The 25,474-nt window shown below is 37.7% G+C and overlaps 1 protein-coding gene across 1 annotated transcript; it reads right to left on the bottom strand.

Annotated features, from left to right (window-relative positions):
- On the bottom strand, nucleotides 1-25,052 carry LOC142097015 (carboxypeptidase O-like). Its single transcript, XM_075178628.1, has 8 exons — nucleotides 24,938-25,052; nucleotides 16,681-16,782; nucleotides 10,944-11,048; nucleotides 10,595-10,705; nucleotides 8,714-8,804; nucleotides 3,081-3,283; nucleotides 1,363-1,447; nucleotides 1-305 (listed from the first exon to the last, which is right to left on the bottom strand). The coding sequence occupies exons 1-8, from the start codon at nucleotides 25,046-25,048 to the stop codon at nucleotides 37-39; spliced, it is 1,077 nt and encodes a 358-aa protein (XP_075034729.1). The 5' UTR covers nucleotides 25,049-25,052; the 3' UTR covers nucleotides 1-36.
- Nucleotides 25,053-25,474: the final 422 nt, after the last annotated feature.

Here is a 25,474-nt window from a genome sequence, read left to right as displayed (position 1 = left end):
TCAGTATAATCCACAAATGAATTATTATTAATATATTTAAATGAATGAATAATATGTGCTGATTATGGAGAGGCTCAAATATATCCACAAAGTGCCACACAACATATTTGATGCATTTATAAAATATTTTTCATTGAGATATTCAACAATGGACATGATTCCAGCTGTAGTCTCTTCACATGTAGGTTTGATCTGGTTTTCAGGAAGCATAAATCCAAATGTTCCATTATCTCTAAGCTCAAATGTGTATGAAAAATTAAATCCTTGATCGGCAGCCCAATCTCTTGAGGAGCCAGAGTTGCTATCTGTTAAATATAATGGTAATAAATCAGGTGTTAAGCATCGACATATTCATGCCTTTTATTTTATCTAGATACCCTAAATATATTAGCGTTAATGCAGAGCATATATTGGAACTTTTGTTTGGGCTCTAATTTTATTTATAATCTTTAAATTGATTTAAATTGTTCTAATTAATCTTCTTAATCATTTTAGCCAAAGAATCACCCAATGATTTCTTGCTATTTATGTGCACATTGTATTGAAGCTGTTATTATTCATTCTGGCCAGGACCATAATTTATTTTTATGTCCTTAAGAGTTATGCAATTGCTTTTATAAAGACTGTTGTTTTACTTTCAATTCTGTAGATTTACACATTGGTTAAATAGACCATACATCATTGTGCCAGGAAAAACAAAAACCTCTATATTTAGCTAGAAATGTTTACTGATGTGCTCTACGTTATCTAAATTACACTTTGTTTAACCTCACCATTCTATCATTGTTCTGTTATCTCATTGCACACTGAATATAGTATGCAGGTGTTATGAAAGTACAAATACTATGGCCCCTATTTATTAATGACCGCATTTTTAACAAGAACCCTTTCAATCCTTATCGCAGTGATAAGGATTGAAAGATCGTGAGTATTTATCAAAAATTTTCAACAGGAACAGTAGTCACGAAAAACTGCTGTTCCTGCGGAGATCCCTCTCCTATCTTTCTTATGGTCATGCCCCTATCTGAGCTGGCGTACATTACCATATGCGTAATTGCATTTTCAGAACTTGCTAAATTTCGGTACCGATCAGTCCCCATACACATTTATAGGGACTTCTCTGGATTCCGAAGCAAAATGCAAAGCAGCAGATAGATATCTACTGCAATGCACTGTTCATAAATTTGCAGGATTCTTATAATTACATCTTTTCCTCAAAAAACTGTAGTTTTTTGGGAATTTACAGGAAAATAAGGTTTAATAAATAGGCCCCTATATACTGTAGAAAATAGATATTGAGACAAGCACATTACATAAATGTCCAAATTTGTCATTGTTAACTTATTGGTATAGAAAACTTACATAGTATGTGAGATGCTGATCCAACGCGATATTGAGTACCATGTATCTCTGCTATTTTGGTTGCAGCTTTCTGACCGACTACCATCTGTAAACAAATATTTGAAAATAAAAACTGGTTGATTTCTGATTATGTCTGACTGATATCTCAAGATAAATATTATGTATTTAGCCAGTGATCCCTTGGTTCATGCATTGTTTTTAATTAGGTTTAGGATCTAAGAGGTCAATCTTCCCAGGCAGTCCCAGGTATGGGGCATAAAACATGGCTGTGTATCAGATACTAGTGTACTTAGGTACAGGTAGAAAAAAATATTGTCCACCAAATGATGTTCTGCTTTAACTGAACAGCTGTTTCAATCTCCAAAAGACACCACAAATAGATCTGCTTGAAAATAAGATGTGAGACAGAAAGTGAAATATTTATGAAAGGATGGCCAGCAAGGGGACTGTTTGAAATGTCACCACTCTAAAGAGGAGGCCCAGATAGGGACTGAGGTGAACAGTGTTACCTCAAGCTGTAAACCTTTTCATATATTTGGTGAGAACATCTGTTTTAGCCAGCAATCAGGCTCTCACCCTCTGCTAAATATACCCCTACATTTCTCTTTGCAGAGTCCCTGGGATTCCAGTCTGTGCAGTCGGTTTATCTACAGGGTCTACAGAATGCAGCTGCTTACCATTGGGGTCTCCAAGATAATTAGCCATGCTTTGCAATGGGGTGTGTTAAATGTGGTAACACACAGACAAATTAAAAATATTAGTCAGCTACTGAGTCTATTTGCTAGTAACAATATATTTTATTTTCTGCTTCATTTCTCTCTTTTCTTCATCTAAATTCCAGAGATTTCACTGTCCACAGTAACTGGCTTAGAGCACAAACGTTTTACATGGAAATCCTACTGTGAAATTCTACTGTGGAAATTACATGGATATCCTACTGTAAACAATAATACCTCTATTTCACAGTAGCAATTGCATTATCCTAAATTTTAAATATGGTACTTGATGTGCATAAAAACATTTATACTTTAGACGTTTTGCTGATCACCACGTAATGCAATACCTGCATGCCTGAAAGTGTCTCTTTTCCACATTTTACAGTGTACCCTTCAGACACAGTGGAGGAAGCCTGTGGCATATTCACCATGGGTGCAGAGTGTGCTGTGCACATGGGTCCATTGGTCAAGAGGGCCCTAAGCCAGCTCCTTCATTTATGGTAGCACCCTGCATATAGAGTTGAACAGCCAATCTTGGATGACAGATGGGCCTAGGGCCTGCTGCATTTTCCCTTGGAGCTTTGGCCTGAAACAACTGTCTCTTTTGTACGAACTGATCCTCCCGGTTTCTATAGTACTGAACCTCAGTGATGTTTAAGTTGATAGGCTGAATTCTCATGAATATTGGTTCAGGTCACAACCGTGTGCAACCTCATGGGTACACTTTAACTTAAATGAGGGTATTTTATAAAATTTTTGAATTCTTAAAATCCAGTATTTTTATTGAAATTTTTTAAGATATAAACATACTAAACAACAAAAAGAAAAGAAAAACAATCGCATACATATCGGAATTAAATGACGGAAATTACAAGATTACATTAAAGCATAATAATAATAAATGTGCTATATTCATTCAGGATCATACATCGTAAATGCTTATACATATTTTGAATTATACAAATATTATACAAATGCTTATACAAATTTTTGAATTCTTACCATTTCTTCATGATTAATTGAAGCATTTTGAGTGTAGCCATAAGGAAGGAGAATGAGTTGTCCGTATGAGTGCATTGTCAGGAAACACAAGATATCAGATTTAAGACTGTTCAGCAATTGTGACACAGCATGGACCTCTGGTTCAGAAGCAGGACCAGTTCCACAGAATGTAATGTCACTACAGTTTTTGGATGCACCAATTGCTAAAAGACAATATGTAAACAATGGTCAGTAGAATACATTATTACTTTCATACAATACAGGGTTGCTAACACTTGTAAAAAATGAATAGTGGGATAATTTATAAGGCTGTAAAAATAGCATGATGGAGTACAAAAGACACTCCCTTGTTAAAACATAATGTAGCTAGTACAATAGAATGCATAAAAATATATTGGGACATTTATTAAATATTGGACCAATTTTATACTGGTGGAGATTGGGTATTTGCCTTGGGTTTTGGTTTTGGATCTGGATTACCGTTGTGTTTTGCTTTTGGTTTTGCCAAACCGTCATTGCATATTTTGGTTTTGTTTTGCTATTTTGTTTAAAAATCAATGTTTTTGGGCCTAAAATAACCAAATTTAGTGCTCCACCTGTTTCTTGGATAAGTAATGTAATTGTAAAGCTAATAAATTATCCAAAAAACAGTTTAATTCCTGGTAGGCCTTCATTAATTCGACACACAAACCAGATTGTCTTCCTCTCCATCTATGAATATTGGCAATGCAGCCAACGTCTTTGGATGTATATTAGGCCCTACACTTATACTTAAATACATAAAGAAATGGACAAAGGCAGTTTGGTTTCTGTCTTTCTAGTCCCCCCTCCACTTGTATAAAATACCAAAAAATTCAGCCGTTATAGACTGTACAATGTTAAGAGAAATGGACAAAGACAGTTTGGGGTCACTGTGTATGACACCCTACCCTTAAGGAGAAATTGCCCAAACAGCAGCCTTTCAAGACGGTACGTGATATGGAAATGCCCCAAGTCCCTTTCCACTTTGGGGGTAGATTGCACCCTACACTTACATAGAAAGTTTTAAAAATATGTTATCGTCATCATCTGGAGCTTCATCCTCACCCTCATCAGTGTGTACATCATCATCACAGACTATCAATTCATTGCCGCTTGAATCCGCCATTAGAGAACAGTCAGTGCTTGGATGTCTTGGATGGTGAAGGCCTTCCTCGTGGAAGATGTAGTTCATTTTTATAAACATCATTTTCTCCACATTTTTGGGAAGTAACCTTCTACGGTGATCACTGACTAAGTTCCCTGCTGTGCTGAACACTGTTCAGAGTACACACTGGAGGGTGGGCAGCTAAAGTATTGCAAAGCAAGTTTGTACATGGGTTTCCAAATTGCCTGCTTTTCTTCCCAGTAAGGAAAAGGACTGTCTGACATTTCCATATCAATTACCTCTTGAAAAAAATCCTCCACCATCCTTTGCATGTTAATACTCATATTGGATGGAGTTATGGGCAAGGTCACACAATTTTTAGAAAAATCCTTCAAACCAGCCCAGATGTTAAACTATTCTGGTCTGTCCTCTGCGTCTTCCCTGCTTCTTTTTTGAAAATTCAATTTTTTTACGAGCAGCAGCTGCTTGAGAAACTGAAGGAGGACACGTCGGACAACTTGCTGAGCAATAGCTCCTTGCAAAAGTTCACATCTCGTTCATTTTGAAGCAAAGACTCAATGTAGGTCTAAAACCTTGGATCAAGCACAGTGGCCAAAACGTACTGATCCAAGTTCAAGATCTTAATAACTCGAGGATCATTGTGAAATTGTAAAGCGAATTAAGTACTTGATCGACAAGGCCAAAATACTTTGTGGAATTGCTGGCTTTTATCTCCTCCTTCAGTTTCTCAAGATGCTTTTCCAATAGTCTAATTAAAGGAATGACTTGGCTCAAACTAGCACAATCTGCAGTCACTTCACACGTCACAACTTCAAATGGTTTCAGCACCTTGCACAGCACTGAAAGGATTCCCCACTGTGCAAGAGTGAAATACATGCCCCCTCCTTTTCCAATGTCATGGCTTGTGCAATACGCTTGGATGGATTTACGTTGTTCCTCCATCCTCTGCAGAATGTACAGCGTGAAATTCCACCTAGTTACCACCTCTTGCTTAAGTTGGTGGCAGGGCAAGTTAAACTGCTCTTGGAGCTGCTGCAATCTCCTACATGCTGTGGCAGAATGCCTGAAAGGGCCTGAAATCTTATGGGTCACCGAAAACACCATAAACTTGGCTCTGCACCGCCAAGTTTATGGTGTAAGCAAAACAGGGAATGTGTTGGAAATCACCCAGCTGTAATGCTCGCACTTTATTGTTGGCGTTATCAGAAATAACATATCCCGGGGAGAGTCCAAGTGGTATAAGCCATGTATCAATCACATTTCTTAATTTGCGTAACAAATTGCCATCTGTATGCCTGTTAGTGAAGCTGGTGATACAAAGAGTGGCCTGCCTGTGACAAAAGTGTCACGTAGTGTTGTACATGCTGCTGCTGTTCCTGCTGGTGAAGGTGAATGACCAACCCAGTGGGCTGTCACAGTCATATAGTCTTTGGTTTGACCACTTCCACTTGTCCACATATCTGTGGTTAAGTGGACATTTGCGATGGAATTCTGTAACGCAGACACAAAACCTCAATTAACTGTGAAAAATCAGCTGCATTTATTGTGGATATTGGACGCAGATCTAACACTAACATGGCAGCCATGGCGTCTGTGATTCGCTTGGCGACTGGGTGACTGTTGTCATATTTGCTTCCCCTAGCAAATGATTGTTTCACAGTTAATTGTTGAAATGTAGGACTGCTCTTTTTCTTGGTCTTCCTCTGGGCTGACAATTCACCCCCAGCAGCAGCAGTGGGACTAACGCTTTCTTCAGAGGAATCAATAATAGTGCAGGAGTCATTCAGGCTTAATAAGTGGGATGCAGGGCTAACTCCAAACGCAACTGTGGATATTGATGAGGATGGTGTGGTGGGTGTATTTTGTAGTCGTCGGGATGTCGGTGAGCGGAGGGTCCTAGCTGATGATGGAGTGCTTGTAATTTTTTTGGAAGAACTTTCAGCTTTTCCCAACACTTTGTCATGAACTCTCGTCAAATGGCGTAACATAGACGAGGTTCCAAGATGGTTAAGGTCCCTCCCTCGACTGACTGTGGCTTGACATAGACGACAAATGGCTATACAGTTGTTGTCTGGATTGGGGTAGAAATAATTCCACACATAAGAAGTGGATTTTTTTGTTTTATGGCCTGGCATAACAATGGGCTTTTTATTGTCACGTGCCAGAACTGCTTCCACCGGTGCAGGACTTACACAAACAACCTCATCCTGATCAACATCCTCATTAGCGCCCTCGTCGCCTACACAAATCTCCCCCTCATCCTCTTCTATTTCCATAGTGGCATCCTCAATTTGTGTATCACCGGCTACACTCGGGCTGTTCAGGCACACATCAGCAGAACTGCTGAAAGGGTCCTTCTTTATGGGTACACTAACAGAATGCTCACGATTAGACATCCCACTGTTGGATGGACTCTCCACAGGGATTGGTGTCATTTGTGATTCAGAACAAACATTATCCTCTAATGCTTTACTGTTATCTTGCAGCTCGGCTTTGACGCATAACAGTAGTTGTGTACCACTTGTAGGCTCGGTAACATTTTTGGATCTGCCACTAATACAGAAAGGTGAAGGCCTCATTCTCTCTTTGCCACTGCATGTGTAGAATGGCATGTTGGCATTTTTTTTTTTATCGGCACTTAACTTTTTCTCAGTTACACTTCTTTTTCGCTTCAACACGGTAAAAAAAATTTTGATGTGGGTTTTTTTGACTGTTTTTAAAAGACTGTGTAGTTTGACATCGCCTTTCCCAGATGACTTACTGGGAACACTGCCATCAGGACTGGTGACAGAACCTGGTTGCTCATTCTGCTCATATGTGGCAGCACGCAATAGTATTCTAATAAATGTGGCCAAAGGTCAATTCAGGCAGCAGAAAGTCAGAAACTAAATGAACACAGCACAAACTGAAACAGCCAAAGTAGCAGGTGGGTGATGCTAATACCAACAACAATGCATGGATCTTCTTGTCTTATGAAGAGCAGGGAGCCAATCAGCAAACTGAATGCCATTGGTTGTTTCTACAGAAAGGGGACAGAATTCACAAATTTAAGGATTTTAAAGGGGCCAATAAATCTAGATTCCAATTTAGGATATAAAGGAGGATGTGACTGTGATAAGAGAGAATGCCAATAACTAACCAGAGGTCAGGACAGGAAGAGGATGCGCGTGTACCAATAAATGTAGCCAAAGGTCTGGCAGGCAGTGGACAAGAGTATTACAATAAATTTAACCAAAGGTCAGGACAAGCAGTGGACAATCAGCAACTAACTGCACACAGCACAAAGTAATACAGCAAGAGTAACAGTGTGGGTTCAACTATCACTGGTAGGGAGGCATGGATCCTCTCTTATAAAGGGTAGGGAGCCAATCAGTAAGCTGTACAGAACAAGAACTTGACCAGCCTGTTAATGGATTGCGGTCATGTGACCACCTGATGATGAGCGATGCTGTGTTGAAGGTTCCTTGGCAATGTGCCACCACCAACCAGAAGAATGTGGTGGATCCATAGAGTGTCTTATAGTATAAAGGTAAAAATGAGAGAGTTTTCAGAGCCATGTTGCCCCCAGTCATCTCCTATGAGTCCCGACTAATGTTTCAGAAAGGAAGGAATGCAAACACGGCAGGCCCTTGTTTTATTTAAGTTGATGCACTTGCAGAAGGTAGTTTAGCATGATCCAGACTGAAATTGGCTATCACTTTGCTCTAATGAACTGCTAATACATGGAGGTAACCTGGTTTCTCCTTGTCCTACATCTCAATGCCTTATACACTTTTCATGTAAAACGGTGTTGGTAAGTTGCAGCTCCATATTCACTAGTATGAGACGCCATGGGACATCATGTGGCTAATCTGTATACTAAAAACACTGTGAAATTAAGGCACTCCAACTATATAAAGACATAATGGTCTTCTTCATCGTCCAATTATACATATTCTTTTTTGTATGACTTTTTTATTTTTACTGGCACCCAACCTGCTGCCATGTATTTATAATAAGTATGAGGCTTCTCTCATGAAAAATTATTGGCAACACTCGTTTAAAGGAAAGCTAGCTTGAAATGTAAAAAAAAACATTTTTACTTTCAAAGCTTATCAACATCTCTAAATGGTCTATAATACAGCAATGTAAAATATTGTGTAAATGTAAGTTTAGATCCCAATATCACACAGACTCATATGACATATTACTAGCTAGGTGAGAACTGTTTAAGAACTCTATCGCACAGGAATGATATCACATAAAGTAGTTGCTTAAAGTTTATCCCCAGTGGAGTGTTTAGCAAACAAAAAAATATTGGTTTTTAAAGTTCTATCTGAGGTAGGCTCTATTAAATATAGGATATACAATAAATATATATTTTTGTACATGCATTTTTAGATGATAGACCATATAGATATATTGACAATTTGAAAAAGAAAATTACATATATTTTGATACTACTTATGTGCATTAGGTAAAACATTGTCTATTGTCATGAACTTACTACACCAGTTTGAATCAAAGTTTCTGTTGAGGTCAACACCATGGCAAGATCCATTGTTATGTGGTGAGCGAGATTTTCTCCAGAGACGTTCCTGTATTAAACACAGAATAAAATAATTTATATGGATAAAACGATTGCAGGACTATGCCTATGTTTTTAATATGTTTTAATCAAACAGCAACTTATTACCTCTTGCAAAAAGACATATGGTACTTTATATATTCATTTAAAATCTGAAAGTCCATTTATGCCTGGTGTACATTTGATTAGGTTGTTATATATGTGTTCTGTGTGTGAACATTTTTTCAGCCAATAAAACTCAATTGTGTAATAAGAAGTTAGTATTTTCCATTAGGTTCTATGTGGCAGAAAATATTCTTCTGCCTAATGACTGAGTTGGGCAAAACTATGTTACTGGAGGGAGCAGAAATCTTAATTTTCTAATTGTCACTGCTGCTGGTTGAGGTTTCAGGAGTACAATTGGGTTAAAATTGTTTACTTGGTTAAACTAAGAGACCAATTTTATCAATGTTTAGTTAATATTTAATATTTTCTCTGGAATTTTGTTGAAATATTGAACGGCTAATGTATCACTGAGAGTGAAAGTATGCTTAGAATGTGTTTTAACTATGGTCCCTTCACTTGTTAATATGTTTTGCACTATAATACAGTTGCATAGGCATGAACAGTATTGATGGAGTTGCCCAAGGGTTCAGTGATCCTCCAATTTAAATCTGTACTACATTTGAAAATGCTCTAAAGAGGACATGTTATCCTGACATCAAATTATAGTGCCTATATTTTGCCCTCCCCTTAGGATGTAAGCACTTACGAGCAGGACCCTTTTCCCTCCTGTTTCTTTAGCTATTCTTTTGCTCTAACTTCAATATAATAGCTATGTCTAGAGCTTCTGGTGGGGAGATTCAATTCCAATTCCCCGCGTTATTCTTTAGAACAATGCTAGGTGCGCATCATTACCGTTAGTACGGTAATTTTAACATGGATTTCTGCTTGCGGCTCTCTGAACTGCGAGTAAAAAAATCAACTTTGAAATTACCGTACTAACGGCAATAATGCACATCAATTACCGTAGTAATGGTAATGATGCACACCCCGCTTTGTTCTAAACAACAACGCGGGGAAATGTAGTCAAACACAGGACATCAGTTGCATCTGCTTCAGGAACATCCTTACTGTACATGTGCTATGTTAGTCTGCCCCGTTCTTCTCAAGTTCCACCTCTCAAATTATAGACAGTGGAAAGTGTGAGTAGCATGTGGACATGAATTGTGATCATTGGCATAATGGTATGCAACACATGCTACACAAACAGATGTACGTTTGAACATGAATAAGGTCTCTTATGCTCAATGTTTAAGCGCCTGATTCATTAAGGAAAGTAAGCCAAACAAAATGAGTAATGTTTTACCTTGGCAAAACCATGTTATATTGGAAGAGGAGGTACATTTAAAATGTGGGGACAGATTTATAGTTTGGGTAGGGCATGACCTAGACCAACTTTACATTTCAGTGTAAAAATAAAGCTATCAAATATTTGTGTGCTAGATGAAAAAACAGCCAATAATTTCCTTATGTGCATTGTAACATGATTTGGATAGGACAAAACTTATTCAGTTTTTTTTACTTACTTGCCTTAATGAATCAGACCATAAATGATTTGCAAAAAAGTTTATCTGAACACCAGCAATGCTTCACAGAGAAACACGGCCACCAAAAAGCGAAAAGGTATTATTGAGACCATTGAGAAAAGCAATCATTTTGGTAACAAACTGCTAGAATGTTTTGCTAGCAAGTTTAGTTTTTGTATAGCAACTGTTAAATGTTAATGAATCTAAATTAGTTATTTTTTTCCATTCTTACCTTATCCCAGGAATAAACAAACCCATCAATATTGAGAACAGGCAAAATATAGAAATCTATGTTTTCGAGTGCTTTATGGATCACTTGATTGCTGTTGTGATTTTCAAGAATCTGAAATTTGAAAACAAATTCAAAATGTACATTTAAAATGAGAAGCTATTCATTTATCTGTAGGATGTTACCTTGTTTTGCTCTATGAGTACAGTTATAAAGTTTATAATATGTTAATTTACATGCATTGTAGTCAGTATTGTGACTTTTTTGCAACTTTATTAGTCTTGAAGTGTCAGTGATAGGCAAAACTAAGTAAAACAAAATTGGGAAATGTTTAGATCCAATAGTTACATACTTCTTTAATGAACCATTGACAAAATGCCACTGAGATCCATTCACGAGCATGAATTCCGCAGTCCATCCAAATAATTTTCTTCTTTTTGTTAGATGGCAACCCTATCTGCAAAATGAATAAATATAATCATATTATATCTTATGAGAACAAGAAAACACATGTCATGATTGTAAAAGCTGTGGTTAAAATTGTAACCTTATGTGTTGGCATATGTAGCTTTAAAGGGAATTGACTTTGGGTTAGCACTTAGCAGCCATTAAAATGCACAAAAGTGACACATTTAATAAAGACAATCCTAATGCCCTGTCACGTTGAAATGTATTTAATATTACTACTATTCCCAATTCCAAATGGACCCTCAATACTGCAGAAGTAAGCGCATTACCAGTATCCAGGCTCAGTTACCAAAAAGTAAATGTGTGCATGCCCCTATATATGTGCCCCAGCAGTACAGAGATGGATATTAAGATTATCATGCTTTAAAATATTGCAGACATTGCTACTAAAAATAATAACATATGATTATTATTATTGTTATTATTATTATTATTATTATTATTATTATTATTAATAATAATAAAAATAAGATTATTTTATGGCTAATAGCAATGTCACTAATAATAATAATAATAATAATAATAATAATAATAAAAAGTTACAATGTAACATATATTAAACAAATACAGTTCACTTACATATATTTACTGGCAGTTTCTTAGATCAATATGCCTCCTTGCTGATGCATACAATCAGCAGAGAGCAGAAGAGCTATCTCCCCACCTGGAATGGAATTATGCTTCTTCAATTCTTCAGACTAACATCCTGCACTCTGATTCCAGCTCATCCTGACTTTTCTGTTGGTTTTGATTTTGCATCTCACAGATATTTGCATGAAATTTGGGTGGAGTTTATTATTTTAAATATTTTATAGAAAATTAGTGAAACATATGTGTTTGGAGGAGCCCATCCGCTGGTATCTCCACTTACTATGGGCTCAAATATATATTAGGGATTCTTGCTGGAACCACTAATGTACATTTTTTTTTACTTTTTTTGGTATATAAATATTAATAAAAAGTTAAAATATAGAAACACAATATGATCATTTATATTGATGTTCTTATGTTTCCCATTAAGGTTTTTCATACTAGAAACATGATATGATATTCCATATATGCTGTATTACATTCCTTGAGTGCTGCTAAGTGTTGATATTATACATATAATTAATCCAATTTCCCCTTGCGGATTAATAAGGAGGTTAATATCAGTCACCATTTTCTAAAATGTGTGCCGCAATGCTATTTCTATAGCCATTGTTTTATCTATAAAGGTTGTTTTTTTTTCTATGTAGATTTGGCTCTTAACATAAGACTGTATATCTGCTTTAATGTATTTAGCACTTTTTTGATGTGTTACGATAAGCACAGTTCTGCAATATATTAGATTTTTCTTTGTTTTATTCTGTATTTTATCTGTGTCTCCTCTGTCATTATATTGGTTAGTTACATGTTAGATCAATAGTAATAGTAACTATATCTAATTTTATTATGAACATTTTGCAGAGTTAAAAAGTTTCATTATTTAATATTTGTATAAGCAGAAGCCAGTGTGTGGTACATAATTGATTCTAAATAACACAAGCTCTCAGCTGCCGATCCACAGGCAACTGAACCTATTTCCAATAAACAGTTGTGGACCAATGAAAATTCCAATGTGATTGGAGCTTTGATGTTTATATAACTAACACAGTGTGTTAGCTGGAAAATCTCTTCTGATTAATCTCTAAGAATAGAGTGAGAAACATGTTAAGGATACACATAATTGTTTTTAAATCTTTGGTCTTATCATGCAACTTATTCTATTCTTGTATCGAAGGACAACCTACTTAGTGTCTTTTTGTTTAGTTTGTAAAATACCGGAACTTCTACAAATTGCTTTCTACCAAGGCTAATTGTCTGAAGAGACTTGCTCTAGTTCCAGATAGAACTTTAACCACCATTATCGATCAGGCTTCCTCCTGGGGACATATGTGAGTTAACAACTGTTTTCTTTTCATCATGCACACCGATCAGCCACAACATAAAAATCACTGGCAAGTGAAGTGAATTACTTTGATTAACTCATTACAATTGCACCTGTCAGGGGGTGGTATATATTAGGAAGTAAGTCAACAGTCAGTTGTTGAAGTTGATGTTATGAAAGCAGAAAGATGGGCAAGCGTAAGGATCTGAGTGACTTTAACAAGTGCCAAATTGTGATGGCTAGATGATTGGGTCAGAGCATCTCCATAACAGCAGGCTTTGTGGGGTGTTCTTGGTGTACTGTGGTTAGTACCTACAAAAAGTAGTCGAATTGGTGAACCGATGACAGGGTAATGGGTACCTAAGGCTCACAGATGTGCGTGGGGAGGGAAGGCTAAACAGTCTAGTCTAATCCCACAAAAGAGCTTCTGTAGTACAAACTGCTGAAAACATTAATGCTGGCTATGATAGAACGGTGCCAGAATGCACAGTGTATCTCAGCTTGCTGCATATGGAGTTATGAAGGTGTAGTCCTGTCAGAGTGCCCATGTTGACACCTGTCCACTGCTAAAATTACCTACAATGGGCGCGTGAGCGTCATAGGTGGACCATGAAGCAATGGAAGAATTTGGTCTGGTCTCATGAATCATTTCAACAGCTGAGTGTGTGTGCATTCTTTACCTGAGGAAGAGATGGACATAGGGTGCACTGAGGAAAGAAAGCAAGCCAGCGAAAGCAGTGTGATGCTCCGGGAAATTGGGTCCTGGCATTCATGTGGATGTTACTTTGACATGCACCACCTACTTAAGCATTGCTTACATGGAAACATCTAGTCTGCCCAATTTTTAACCTATGGTAACCTCAAACAGTATTTGATCCTTTAATCTTTGTAAGGATATTCTTATGCCTCTCCTAACCATGTTTAAATTGGTCGACTGTATTAGCCTCAATCACCTCTGATGGGAGGCTTTTCCACATATCCACTACCCTTTCTATGAAGAAGTTTTTCCTCAAAGTTCCGCTGAACCTACTTTCCCCAAGTATCAGTGTATGTCCACGTGTTCTAATATTTCTCTTTCTTTGAAGAATGTTTGCCTCCTGTACCTTGTTAAAACCCTTGATATATTTGAACTTTTCTATCATGTCCCCCTTGTTCCCTTGTCTGCTTGAAACTGTACATATTAAGATCTTTTAGTCTTTCCGGGTAAGTTCTGTGCTGTAGGCCATGCACCATTTTAGTGGCCCTTCTATGTACAGTCTTTGTTGTATTTATATCCTTATGGAGATATGGCCTCCAGAATTATTCACACAGTATTCTAGATGAGGCCGTACCAATGACCTATACAGTGGCATTATTACTTCTTTCTTTCTGCTACTGATTCCTCTCCCTATGCAAACAAGCATCTGACTTGCCTTTCTCATTGCTTTGTTACATTGCTTATCTTTGCTTGCCTTTAAGTCACTTGCAATAGTGACTCCTAGATCCCTTTCCTCCTCAGTAGTTTCCATTATAGTGCATTCGGCAAATTTGACAGCAAAATTTAAAACGGCAATGTGTATAAATGCAAATCTTGAATTTAAACTCATTGCTGCTTTAAAAACTTTGATGTCAAAGTATATCGGCGATTTGCAAAATTCAGAGCATAATACATTTACCCCTTCCGAATTCTTCCCCTCTGCCAAAGAGTCACTTACACATTTTACGATACCAAGAATACCCCTTCATTGCAACTTTATATCTTGATGTCTGTTGCCTTTTTCAGGATAATGTGCCTGCCTCACTGCAGACATTGTTCAGGAATGGTTTGAGGAACATGACAAAAAGTTCAAAGTGTTGACTTGGCCTCCAAATTCCCCAGATCGCAATCTAATTGAGCATCTGTGGGGTGAAACTGGAAAAACAAGTTAGAGCCATTGAGGCCCCACCTTGCAACTTACAGGACTTAAAGGATCTCTTCTAACATCTTGGTGCCAGATATCACAGGACACCGTCAGAGGTGTTGTGGAGTCTATGCCTCAATGGATCAGAGTTGTTATGGCGGAACGAGGGGGACCTACACAATATTAGGCAGGTGGTTTTAATGTTGTGGCTGATTTGTATACCAGTATATGTCAGCATGTATATATTATAATCAGCCCATAATGATAACCATTTTAGAGTTTTTCTAGTTTTTTGAAATAATAATAAATATATTTGCTTTTATACACTGGTTTCTTCTTAAATGTAATATATTTTTAGTTACATATTATATCAAGAATACAGGTAGTGCAGATCATTTATTTTGTATACATATGTGTTTATCTTAGGGAGATTGCAATATCTCCCTTTTTGGTGAGCTACTTCTTGTATTTAGTTTTGAATTTATTTGTAATTGTAAATCATTATACACTATGCTAGTGCCTCAGTACTCTGCTCTTTTTTTACAGTCCGCAAATCTACCTGATCTCTACTCATCTGATCGTCCTTTACCTGGGTTGGGTACTAAATAACGGTGTGTAACACACCAACACTACTTACCCCAACCTAGTTATTAGGAAAGTGGAATCCGCGACATGTTGATGTTCCCTACTGTTAAAAAAGCTGAATTTCTACAGATTGAAAGCCCAACACCCACAATTATGTCACTTGTGAACGTGACACTATTACTGCTGGTCTTAAGGTAACACTGCAACTAGGAGCCGACTGGACAATGCTTTTTAAAAATCCTTGTACATTGTCCAGCCGGCTGCTAGTTACAGTGCCCCCTTAAGACCAGCAGTAATAGTGTCGGGGTCACAAGTGACGTAATTCTGTGTGCCAGGCTGTCCAATTCTTACAAGCAGGCGCGGGCTGGCAAAGTTCAGCCCGGGGGCCGCACAGGTGGCTTCATCACATGACACGCGATGCGGCCACGTCGTTGATGATGCGGCTGCCTGTGCGCTGAGGAGGCCGCATCGCAGGTCTTGTGATGCGGCCGCTTGTAATATTAATGAAATATAGTAATCAACGGGGAGGCAGCCGGCCCAAACAGCTGTCGGACGGAGCGGCCCGGGGGGCCAATGCCCGCCTGCCCCCCGGCCCAGCCCATCCCCTGCATACAAGTCAGCTTTTTTAACAGTCGGGAACATCAACTTGTCACAGATCCCACTTTCGTAATAACTAGGTCGGGGTAAGTAGTGTCGGTGTGGTATGTCGTTAAAATGACTACCACCGCTTCACCTAACCAATTTGGCATTCTGTGTTCATCACCACCAACTTGCCACTTAAAGGGGCATCGCAGAGGACTGTAACTTGTGAGCTTTTGGCAGTGAATACCAAACCTCCTTGTGAAGGTTCTTGATAAAAACTGGGTGGGGTCAATAGGACTTCACACCTCTGTCCTGTTAAACTTGGCTGGCACACAGAAAACACTATTGTCTGCTTCAGTCGTGACAACAACTGCTGAAATAATGGGCACATATGGTAAATGATCTGTGCCTTTTTATGCCGTTCTCCAATATAAGTTGATTGAGCAGCAAAACATTTGTGCATATGTGGGTGGTGGTGGGGGTGCTATTGTACTCATGCAGCATAAGGGGCAGAAACATCCCTGTTTGTAGAGCATGCCTGTTGGCACTGGGAAATCAAACTTATATCTTATATACTTATCATTCTTTGTGCACAAATTTTATTACTGAAAAACACTGAACATAATGCAATAATATGAAGTCCATAAGGCTTAAATAAAACTTACTTTGAAATAGTAAATAGACCTTATCTCATAGGTTGATCCAAGATAATGTAATGTTGCAAGATTTTTATGTGTTTCTTGGATTTGATGCATCCATTTGTAAATCTGTAAAATACCAAAAAATACATTTATTTATTAGATTATTTATTAAATAATTAATATGAAGTTGCAATGAATGGTAATACTGAAATATTAAGGAAAAAGAGCTGGCGTTTATGAACATGTCATGTGCTATAGTTCATTTTCAGTGTGTATGATTGCATTATCATCTAAGTCTGTTTCTAAAAGGCTTTTGTAATTGGATTCGGATTTTGTCCAAGTTCCTTTGTCCTGATTTTCCTATTGTCTTCACTCTAAGGGGTATATTTACTAAACTGCGGGTTGGAAAATGTGGAGATGTTGCCTATAGCAACCAATCAGATTCTAGCTGTCATTTTGTAGAATGCACTAAATAAATGAAAGCTAGAATCTGATTTTGTTGCCATAGGCAACATGTCCACTTTTTCAAATCCGCAGTTTAATAAATCTAGCCCTAAGGCTCATGTAATAAGTTACTAGCAAATGACAAAGGTAAAAAAATCACGATCTTTGGGGAAGTACATGTTGCTAATACCAAATTAAACATCAATTTATCAGAAGACTATCTTTTGCACTATGCCAAAATAATACATTATGTAATAACTATATTATATATCGTGCGTGAAATATTAGTCACCAATTAGGTCTGAAGAAGTGTAACCCCTTAAGGTTATGTTTTCTACATTTAATGGGTTAAAAAAGAAAGAATGTGTATGTGATTAGAGAAAGATGCATTTTACCTTACAAAGTTTTATTTTGAAACTTGTAATTACACCTACTGTATTTTCCAATAACTGTATAAAAACTAGAGATGTGCGCAGCCATGCGTATTTAGATTTGGGCTTTAAAACCATCTTCATGTTTTGTTCATGGTTTTGGCAAAAAAATAAAACCTTGTTTTGGTTTTTGATCTGAATTTAATTAAAAATAATCAAAACAGGTAAAACAATGTAATTTTGAGCTGTTTTTGTTCCTACATTAATGTATATTAGTAGTAAGATTAATTTACAGTCATCTACACCCTAGTTTCTAATGCCCACCTCAAAACTATAAATGGGAACAGAAAAAAGACCAGCTCCAAGATGTATGTGCATGATTTCTGCCCTAAAAACCCCAAAACTCAAGTAGGAATAACCCCTATTCCCCAGCAAGGGGTGCTTTTCTGTTTATTTGTTTGTTTGCTTTTCAAAATCACATGTACATGTCATATGTGGATAAATAGTTTTTATTTTTTGTTGTATTAAGGGATTTTCACTATATCCTTTTATTTTGATTTTATTTTCATAGCCACACAATTGGGAGTGTTCGTTTGTGACTTCTGGAGTTCAGAAGGAAGGAACCTTTGAAGTGTTAAACTTATAGGAGATTTCAATATATGCTCGCGTAAGGCATATCGTTATAAAGAAATACACTGCCTGACAGCACTGGTGTCATGAGTTCGATTGTTTTCATGAGTTTCCTCTGGGTGCTCCTGTTTCCTCCCACAGTTTAAAAGTATACTGGTAGATTAACTGTCTGCTATTAAATTGACATTAGTCTCTCTTGGTCTGTGTGTGTGTATGCTATGAAATTTAGATTAAAGCTCCAATGGGGCAGGGATTGATGTGAGTGAGTTCTCTGTACAGTGCTGCAGAATTAGTGAAACTATATAAATAGCTGATGATGATTATAAGATGATACACTGCTTGGATTATTTAATCAAAAGAAACCAAATGAAAGAGCTTTCTAAGTGACTTTTAAGTAGATTCATATAAGAACTTATGGCCATATAGCAATTTAGATTTAGGCTATCCAAATCCTATACACTTATATCATAAAAATTTCCTTTGTAAATTTTCACAAAGAAAATGTGAAAATTCACATTATAGGAGTTTCTTTGTGAATTTTGTATCTTTTAAATTATATTTTTGATTTATGTCCATATAAAATTAACATAAAATTATCTGTCAATAGTGACGTTAATTTTCTATGTGCAAAAGTTAGCACTTAATTTTTCACTTAATGTGATTTATTTGGGTTTTTGGTGATGTTCATAAGTGTTGATATAAGCAGCAGTCCAAAAAGTTTGCAGTGCATCTCAAACACTATATTTACACCAAGGTATGCCTTACCCAGAAGTGGAGTGGTTGAAGAAAGGCAATAGATATATTTTTTTATTCTCAACATTAGACAGCATGTGTGACACATTGTAGACAGGGAGAGCAACAGCAGTTATAATAAAAGCTCATTAGACGGATGGCAGCGCCATTAATAGATGTCATTTTAGAAAGATGATGCACCAAGGTGGGCCTCACCCAGAAGTGAAATGATTAAAAAAGAAAATGGTCTCAATGTTATACAGCTTGTGTAACATGGAGAGGTATAGGAGTAGCAGTAACAAAAAATCATTATAAAAATGAAGATACACCAAGGTGAGCAAAGCTCATAATGTTAAATAGTGCAAGATGTAAGTATCCTTGAGCCCTCTCAGCCGCCCATATGTTGTATATTAAAAAGGACATACATAGTTTAAGAAATCAAGCATATTGGAGACATGGAGTGCCAAATTTGTGGCTGAAGTGCTTGATTTTTTTGGGCTTCCAAATAAGAAAACATTTTGACTATTGCTTGTTGAAATGTAGATTAGATAGACATTCTAACAATTTACTAATGTGACTTAGGATAACAGTGATCATCTTCCTCAAGGTTCACAATGTCATTACACTCATCATCCTTATCACTGGTCTAAAAATCATCATTACACAATATTACTTTATCCCAACTAGAATCCAGCATTTGAGGTTCTGTTTGTAACTGGCAGCAATAATGGTATTCCTCGTACAGGGCCTGATTCATATTCTGGTGTAAGTCCCTTTGCAAATAGCTCTGCGAATGCTCTGCAACAAACCTTGCACCAATGACCGCAATTGCATGCAATTCATGTCTAAACTCACACTTACATCTGCTTACAACTTGAGAGGCGGAACGTTAAGGAAAGGGGCGGATTCACGTACACCGTGTGCGGTAAAGATGTGGATGGGGTTGATCCAAGTCCTGGGTTTCTTATAAGTATGCTTGGTTTCACCTGTATCATTTGCAGCAGCTACAGGGCATGTGTTAAGTGCAGGGCTGCCAAGAGGAATTCAGGGCCCGGGTACAACAAATTCACGGGGTCCCCCCTCATAGTCGAGTAAGCCCCAAAAAATTTTGGCAACGCCTAGTGGCGGCGCAATTTTTTTTCGTGTGTAGTAATACATTCAGGGGCGTGGCAATGCGCCATTGGGGCGTGGATAGCCTAACGGCGGTGCAAAATTTTTCGGAGGCGTGGTCATGCATTTGGGGGCATGGCAAATGCGCCATTGGGGCATGGCTAGCATCAAAATCACTAGACTCTCAATTCGCCGGAGCGTCACATATGTTCAAGCACTCCTGACTTTCAGGACATCTACCACCACAGTGTAGTATACAAAGAATGCAGTGTGTACACAAACAGTTCAGTCTTGGCCTACACCTTACATTGGGCACAACATTCACCAAAAATTGCCCTACTAGAATCACAACATTTCACACACTGTGCTGCTCTCTCCTACCTGTTCTTCTCACTTTCTCCACCTGTGGCTGCTGGTTTCTTTAGTTGTGGCTTGTCCGGATCCAGGAATGTTGAAGGACCTATTTTGAAAAAAAAAATGGCTACATTTAGAAAATTACAGCCAGCCCCGGCGTTAAATCAATAGCACTCCTCCAGCCCCAATATTAAAAAATACTATTCACATTTAATAAATAAACCTATTTCCCTTCCTGCAAACAGCCCCAGCAGTACCTATTTCTTGCAACCACCACTACCATTAAATAATTCATAGTCACATTTAATAAATAGACCTCATTCTCCCTAAACTTACCCCAACATTCAATAGCCCCCAAACCTTTTTTTCTCCTCTGTTCCTCTCTCCCACTTTTTTTCCTCCACTGTTCCTCTTTCCCACTTTTTTTCTTCCACTGTTCCTCTTTCCCACTTTTTTTTCTCCTCTGTTCCTCTCTCCCACTTTTTTTTCCTCCTCTGTTCCTCTTTCCCACTTTTTTTTCTCCTCTTTCCCACTTTTTTCCTCCTCTGTTTCTCTTTCCCACTTTTTTTTCTCCTCTGTTCCTCTTTCCCACTTTTTTTTCCTCCTCTGTTCCTCTTTCCCACTTTTTTTTCCTCCACTGTTCCTCTTTCCCACCTTTTTTTTCCTCCTCTGTTCCTCTTTCCCACATTTTTTTTATTCCTCTGTGGCTCTCTGCTTTTTTTCCTCTTCTGTTTCTCTCTCCCCTTTCTATATAGTACTGTCCCTCTCTGTTTTCCTCCCCTTGCCTCTCCGTTTCTTTACTTACCTTTTGTCAACTTCTTTCCTTTCTTTTCTTCTCTTCTGTCTCCTCTTCTGTCTTCTTTCTTCATGCTGGCTGCGGCGCTCCTCACTGACTGACGGGCGTGACTTGATGACGTCACGCCCAGCAGTCAGTGGGAATGGAGAAGAGAAGAGGAGGGACACGGTGCCGCGCGATCACGTGAGTATCATTTTTTTGGGGGTTTCTTTCTATTCCAGCTCCCCCCACCAACGAATACCCCCCCCCCCCCTACCCCCGCGGGGGAAAAAAAAAAAATCGCAAAAAATAAAATGAAAAAAAATAAAAATAAAATTAAATTAAATTAGCGGAGAGGGCCCGGCCTGGGCCCCCTGGCATGGCCGTGCCCCGGGTAAAATGTACCCGCTCCCCCCCCCTCTCGGCGGCCCTGGTTAAGTGCCAACTAAAAGTGATGACTGACATAGCATAGTCTTTGTTTTAAAAGCTACACATATGTGTGCCACTAAATGACACAGAACATGTGTATGCAAGTAAGGTAGACTATAAAAAGGCATTACACACTATGCATTAAAAGCATTTTTATGTATTTAATGTAAAAAATAATAATTTTTTTAATATCTATAATTTTAATAATGATTATACTGTTAAGAGTTGTTCAAGTATTATATAATATACATTTTCTTAATGCATTCTGATGTGACTTTATATAGTACATACTCTTGTGTGTATACTGAAGTCTGTTATGTGTATCTACATACAGCAAGTCACGTTTTGGCACAGCGTACTTACACACAGATACAGATACAGGAATCATGAGGCGAGTCTTAGCAGTGTGAGCCATTTTGCTTTCACATTCCTGAGTTGTTCCAACAGTTAACACCAGTGTGTTTATTGGTGCAGTCAGTGACACAGAGAGTAGCTTACCTTTGAATGACCTGAGGAGGATCAGTATTCTACAGTCGCTGCTGCTACTGCTGATGGTGAAAGACATACCCATTGAGCTGTCACAGTCCCATATGTTTTTGTTTGACTAGTACCTTTTCTCCATATATCCGTAGTTAAGTGGAAAGCCAGTACAAAGACATTTTCTAGGGACTGAATATATTTGTGTTTAACCTTCCAGTATAGATGAGGATTTACTGTTTGTGAGAAATTAAATCAAGATGCTATTTGTTAGCGTGGACACATGACCTCAAATAATCTGCTAAAATCTGATCAAACCTGATGCATTGTCATACTTGGTTTCTCTTGCAAATGATTGTTTAATAGACAACTGTTGTTTAAAACTATGCTTAGTCTTCTTGTTCCCCTTCTGTTTAGAAGTTTCACCCCCAGAAGCAGCAAGCCTAGCGTACAAGGATTCTTCCTGGAAATCATGGAATGCATTAAGAGTCAGTTTGCATTTGCAAATTGGATGCTGGACTCCGTACTAATAATGAGGAGGTTGATGATGAAGGTGTTGACGGTGAAGATTGCCTGAGATAGCTAAACATCCTGCGGTAACTGATGCTTGTTACTATACATTTTCCTGAATTTGATAAACCACTTGAATGAACTCACTGCAAATAACAGACCTACATTTAGGGGGGTATTCAATTGTTCGTTCGGACCTCAGAAAAACTCGCGCTCTAAAACTATTACCGTCAATACGGTAATTACTCGCTGAATTTCAGCTTGCAGCTCCCTGAGCTCACCTACGCGCAATATTACCGTATTAACGGTAATAGTTTTAGAGCGCGAGTTTTTCTGAGGTCTGGACGAACAATTAAATACCCCCCTTAGAGTGAAAATGTGGTGCATGGGAAGTTACAGAAGACGCATGCCTGTGTTGGACTTTCGCTTTTCCAATGGTCATTTTAATACATGCAAGAGCAGTAGCAGGACCACTAACTTTCCCTTTAATACTAACATCAAGAGCTGATGTTTTCTTTGAGATTGATAAACATTGTTCTGATTCAGAGAGCCCTTTATTCCACTTTCTTCCCACATTACTTTTTATGCTAGTAGAGGTTGAAAAAGTACTACTACTGCCAGTAATAGTAATGAGATGCTCATGATATATAGAATGATCAATGATTGAAAACAGGAGTAAAGCTATTTCAACTTGGAGTTACTTGTACCTGCCACCACACCAGGAAAATAATTTTTAATGAAGGACTGTAAACTTGCACTTCAGACACTGCTCCAAAATATCGTTGAAATTAATAAAATTGGTTAATTTAAAATAAAAAAAGCTTTGTTGTTTGTGCTGTTGTGCTATCAATAACAGCACCCTGATTTTCTAGCCACTGGTTAGTACAGATATGATACTGCCCCTCACACAATAGCCTTCACATTCAAACACTTGGATTTTACAAGCAAGAAATATTTTTTTTTTATTTGAGGTATGCAGCTCAGAGTCATCAGCACCCTGTTTTTGTCCGCTCCAAATTAATAGTACTTAGTTTTATTACCAGTAGTCACTGATTGATTATTCTTCACTCTCTCTCATACCCACTTTATCAGCACACAATTCCAGTAGACTACAAAGATTTCTGAAGTAAAATCACAAATAGTCCAACACACATTGATTAACGTTTACACCCTCTCCAACCTTATACATGACACTTTAGTAGCACACAATTGCAGCAAATGACCTCCTATATGTTATAATTTCTAAAATTGCATAGGAAACCAGGAGGAAGGGCTATATATAGAAGAAGCAGCCACAAATATCACACACTACAGCAATAGTCTTTTTAAAAGAAAATGTAGTTATATATGCACTCTGCTGTAAAATAGCATTATTTTACAAGACCCAAAAAATAGGGATTTCCGGCTTGATTCATATCTGACAGATATCCCTTTGTGTGCTTTATCTTGCATGAAATACCGCATGCTCAGAAACAGACTTTACACAATTATCGCAATTGCATGCTCTACATGTCTGAACGAAAATGACACTTAAAACTGCCACTGACTTAAAGGGTGAAGTAGGGGATGGACAGACAGGGCATATGAACGTAAGCAATCTAAAGTAAGGATGTGCTGAGGGCGTGCCAAAGCAGATGCTCAAGATGTAAGCCCTGAGTTTCTGTTAAACGCTAAATGTTTTTTAGTCATATCATTTGCACCAGCTAAGGGGCAGATGTAAATGTCGACTGATAATGATGGCATGGCATCATCTACCTATCATAAACTAAACATATGCGTGCCACTAAATAGCACAGAACATGTGTATGCAAGGAAAAAAAACGATGAAAACCGATTATATGTATAGTACACATTAAGAACTGAGCAGGGTTCTCTTACCTCACTGTATGTATGTATTACCCAATATTGTTATATTACTGTTTGTTCCCAATTGTAAAGCGCTACGGAATCTGCTGGCGCTATATAAATAAATGTTGATGATGAAGAACATACTGATTTTTGTATTTAATGTAAAAATAGAAAATAAATTACCGGTAAACACATTATTATTAATGATTATAGTATTAGGAGTTGGTAATTTCTTTTATCATTTTTTTTAGCATGAGTTCTGTTGGGACTTGATATTGCACATGTGCACGTGCGTATCCTGCAGTCTGTTCTGTTTGTTAGCATACATCAATTACTGTTTACTCAGAGGGTACTTAGACCCAGATTCAAATGGGAAATGTTACATGAGAACCTCTTGTATTTGAATACGGGCACACATACGCTCAAGTTCCGTGAACGTTTTTAAAATGCAAGTTGCGTGCAGGTTGTATTCAAAGATGCATCTGGCCCTTTATCTTTATTTATGGATTGATGGGGGAGATGTGCCAGCTGTGGCTTCACATTTTTCTTTTTATAGTTTATCTTGAACGTTTTGAGACTTGTATACAATACCCCTTCTCACCTCATCCATGGAGTGATATTTTGTGTAATCAAATGAAGACAATGATTTCCTCTGACTTCTGTATTCATTAACTGGATTTTCATCTATAAGCTTTTGTACATCATCTATCATAACCCTAGAAAAAAACAGGAAAAAAGAAAACAATTATTATGGACAACAATGTGTATGAAAAAATGGGATGCCTGGTGATGTACAGAAACTTTAGACTTGGTACCCACTAGTTTTATGTTAAAACAGCAAAGACAACATGGGGTATATTTACTAAACTGCAGGTTTGAAAAAGTGGAGATGTTGCCTGTAACAACCAGTAAGATTCTAGCTGTCATTTTGTAGAATGTACTAAATGAATGATAACTAGAATCTGATTGGTTGCTATAAGCAACATCTCCACTTTTTCAAACCTGCAGTTTAGTAAATATACCCCCATATATCAAATATTAAGGTGGCTGTCTAGAACATTCTGCAAAGGAAATGCTCCTGACTGCAAATGCTAGATGTCTACGGTCTACTTGTCTGGGGGTTCTATTCCAGCAGTCA

The sequence above is a fragment of the Mixophyes fleayi genome, chromosome 7 (genome assembly GCF_038048845.1).
Source record: "Mixophyes fleayi isolate aMixFle1 chromosome 7, aMixFle1.hap1, whole genome shotgun sequence".
NCBI lineage: Eukaryota > Metazoa > Chordata > Amphibia > Anura > Limnodynastidae > Mixophyes > Mixophyes fleayi.
Note: the sequence above shows the minus strand (reverse complement) of the source record. Positions and strands in the feature narration are given on the sequence as shown.

Bases quoted from the DNA above. Each gene is read 5' to 3' on its own strand.
- LOC142097015 (XM_075178628.1), bottom strand. From the start codon at position 25,048: ATGATAGATGATGTACAAAAGCTTATAGATGAAAATCCAGTTAATGAA. The intron at 10,706-10,943 runs GTATGTAACTAT...TTCAAATTTCAG, and splicing joins GTCAATGGTTCATTAAAGAA to ATTCTTGAAAATCACAACAG. The intron at 3,284-8,713 runs GTAAGTTCATGA...ATTGTCTTTTAG, and splicing joins CTTTGATTCAAACTGGTGTA to CAATTGGTGCATCCAAAAAC.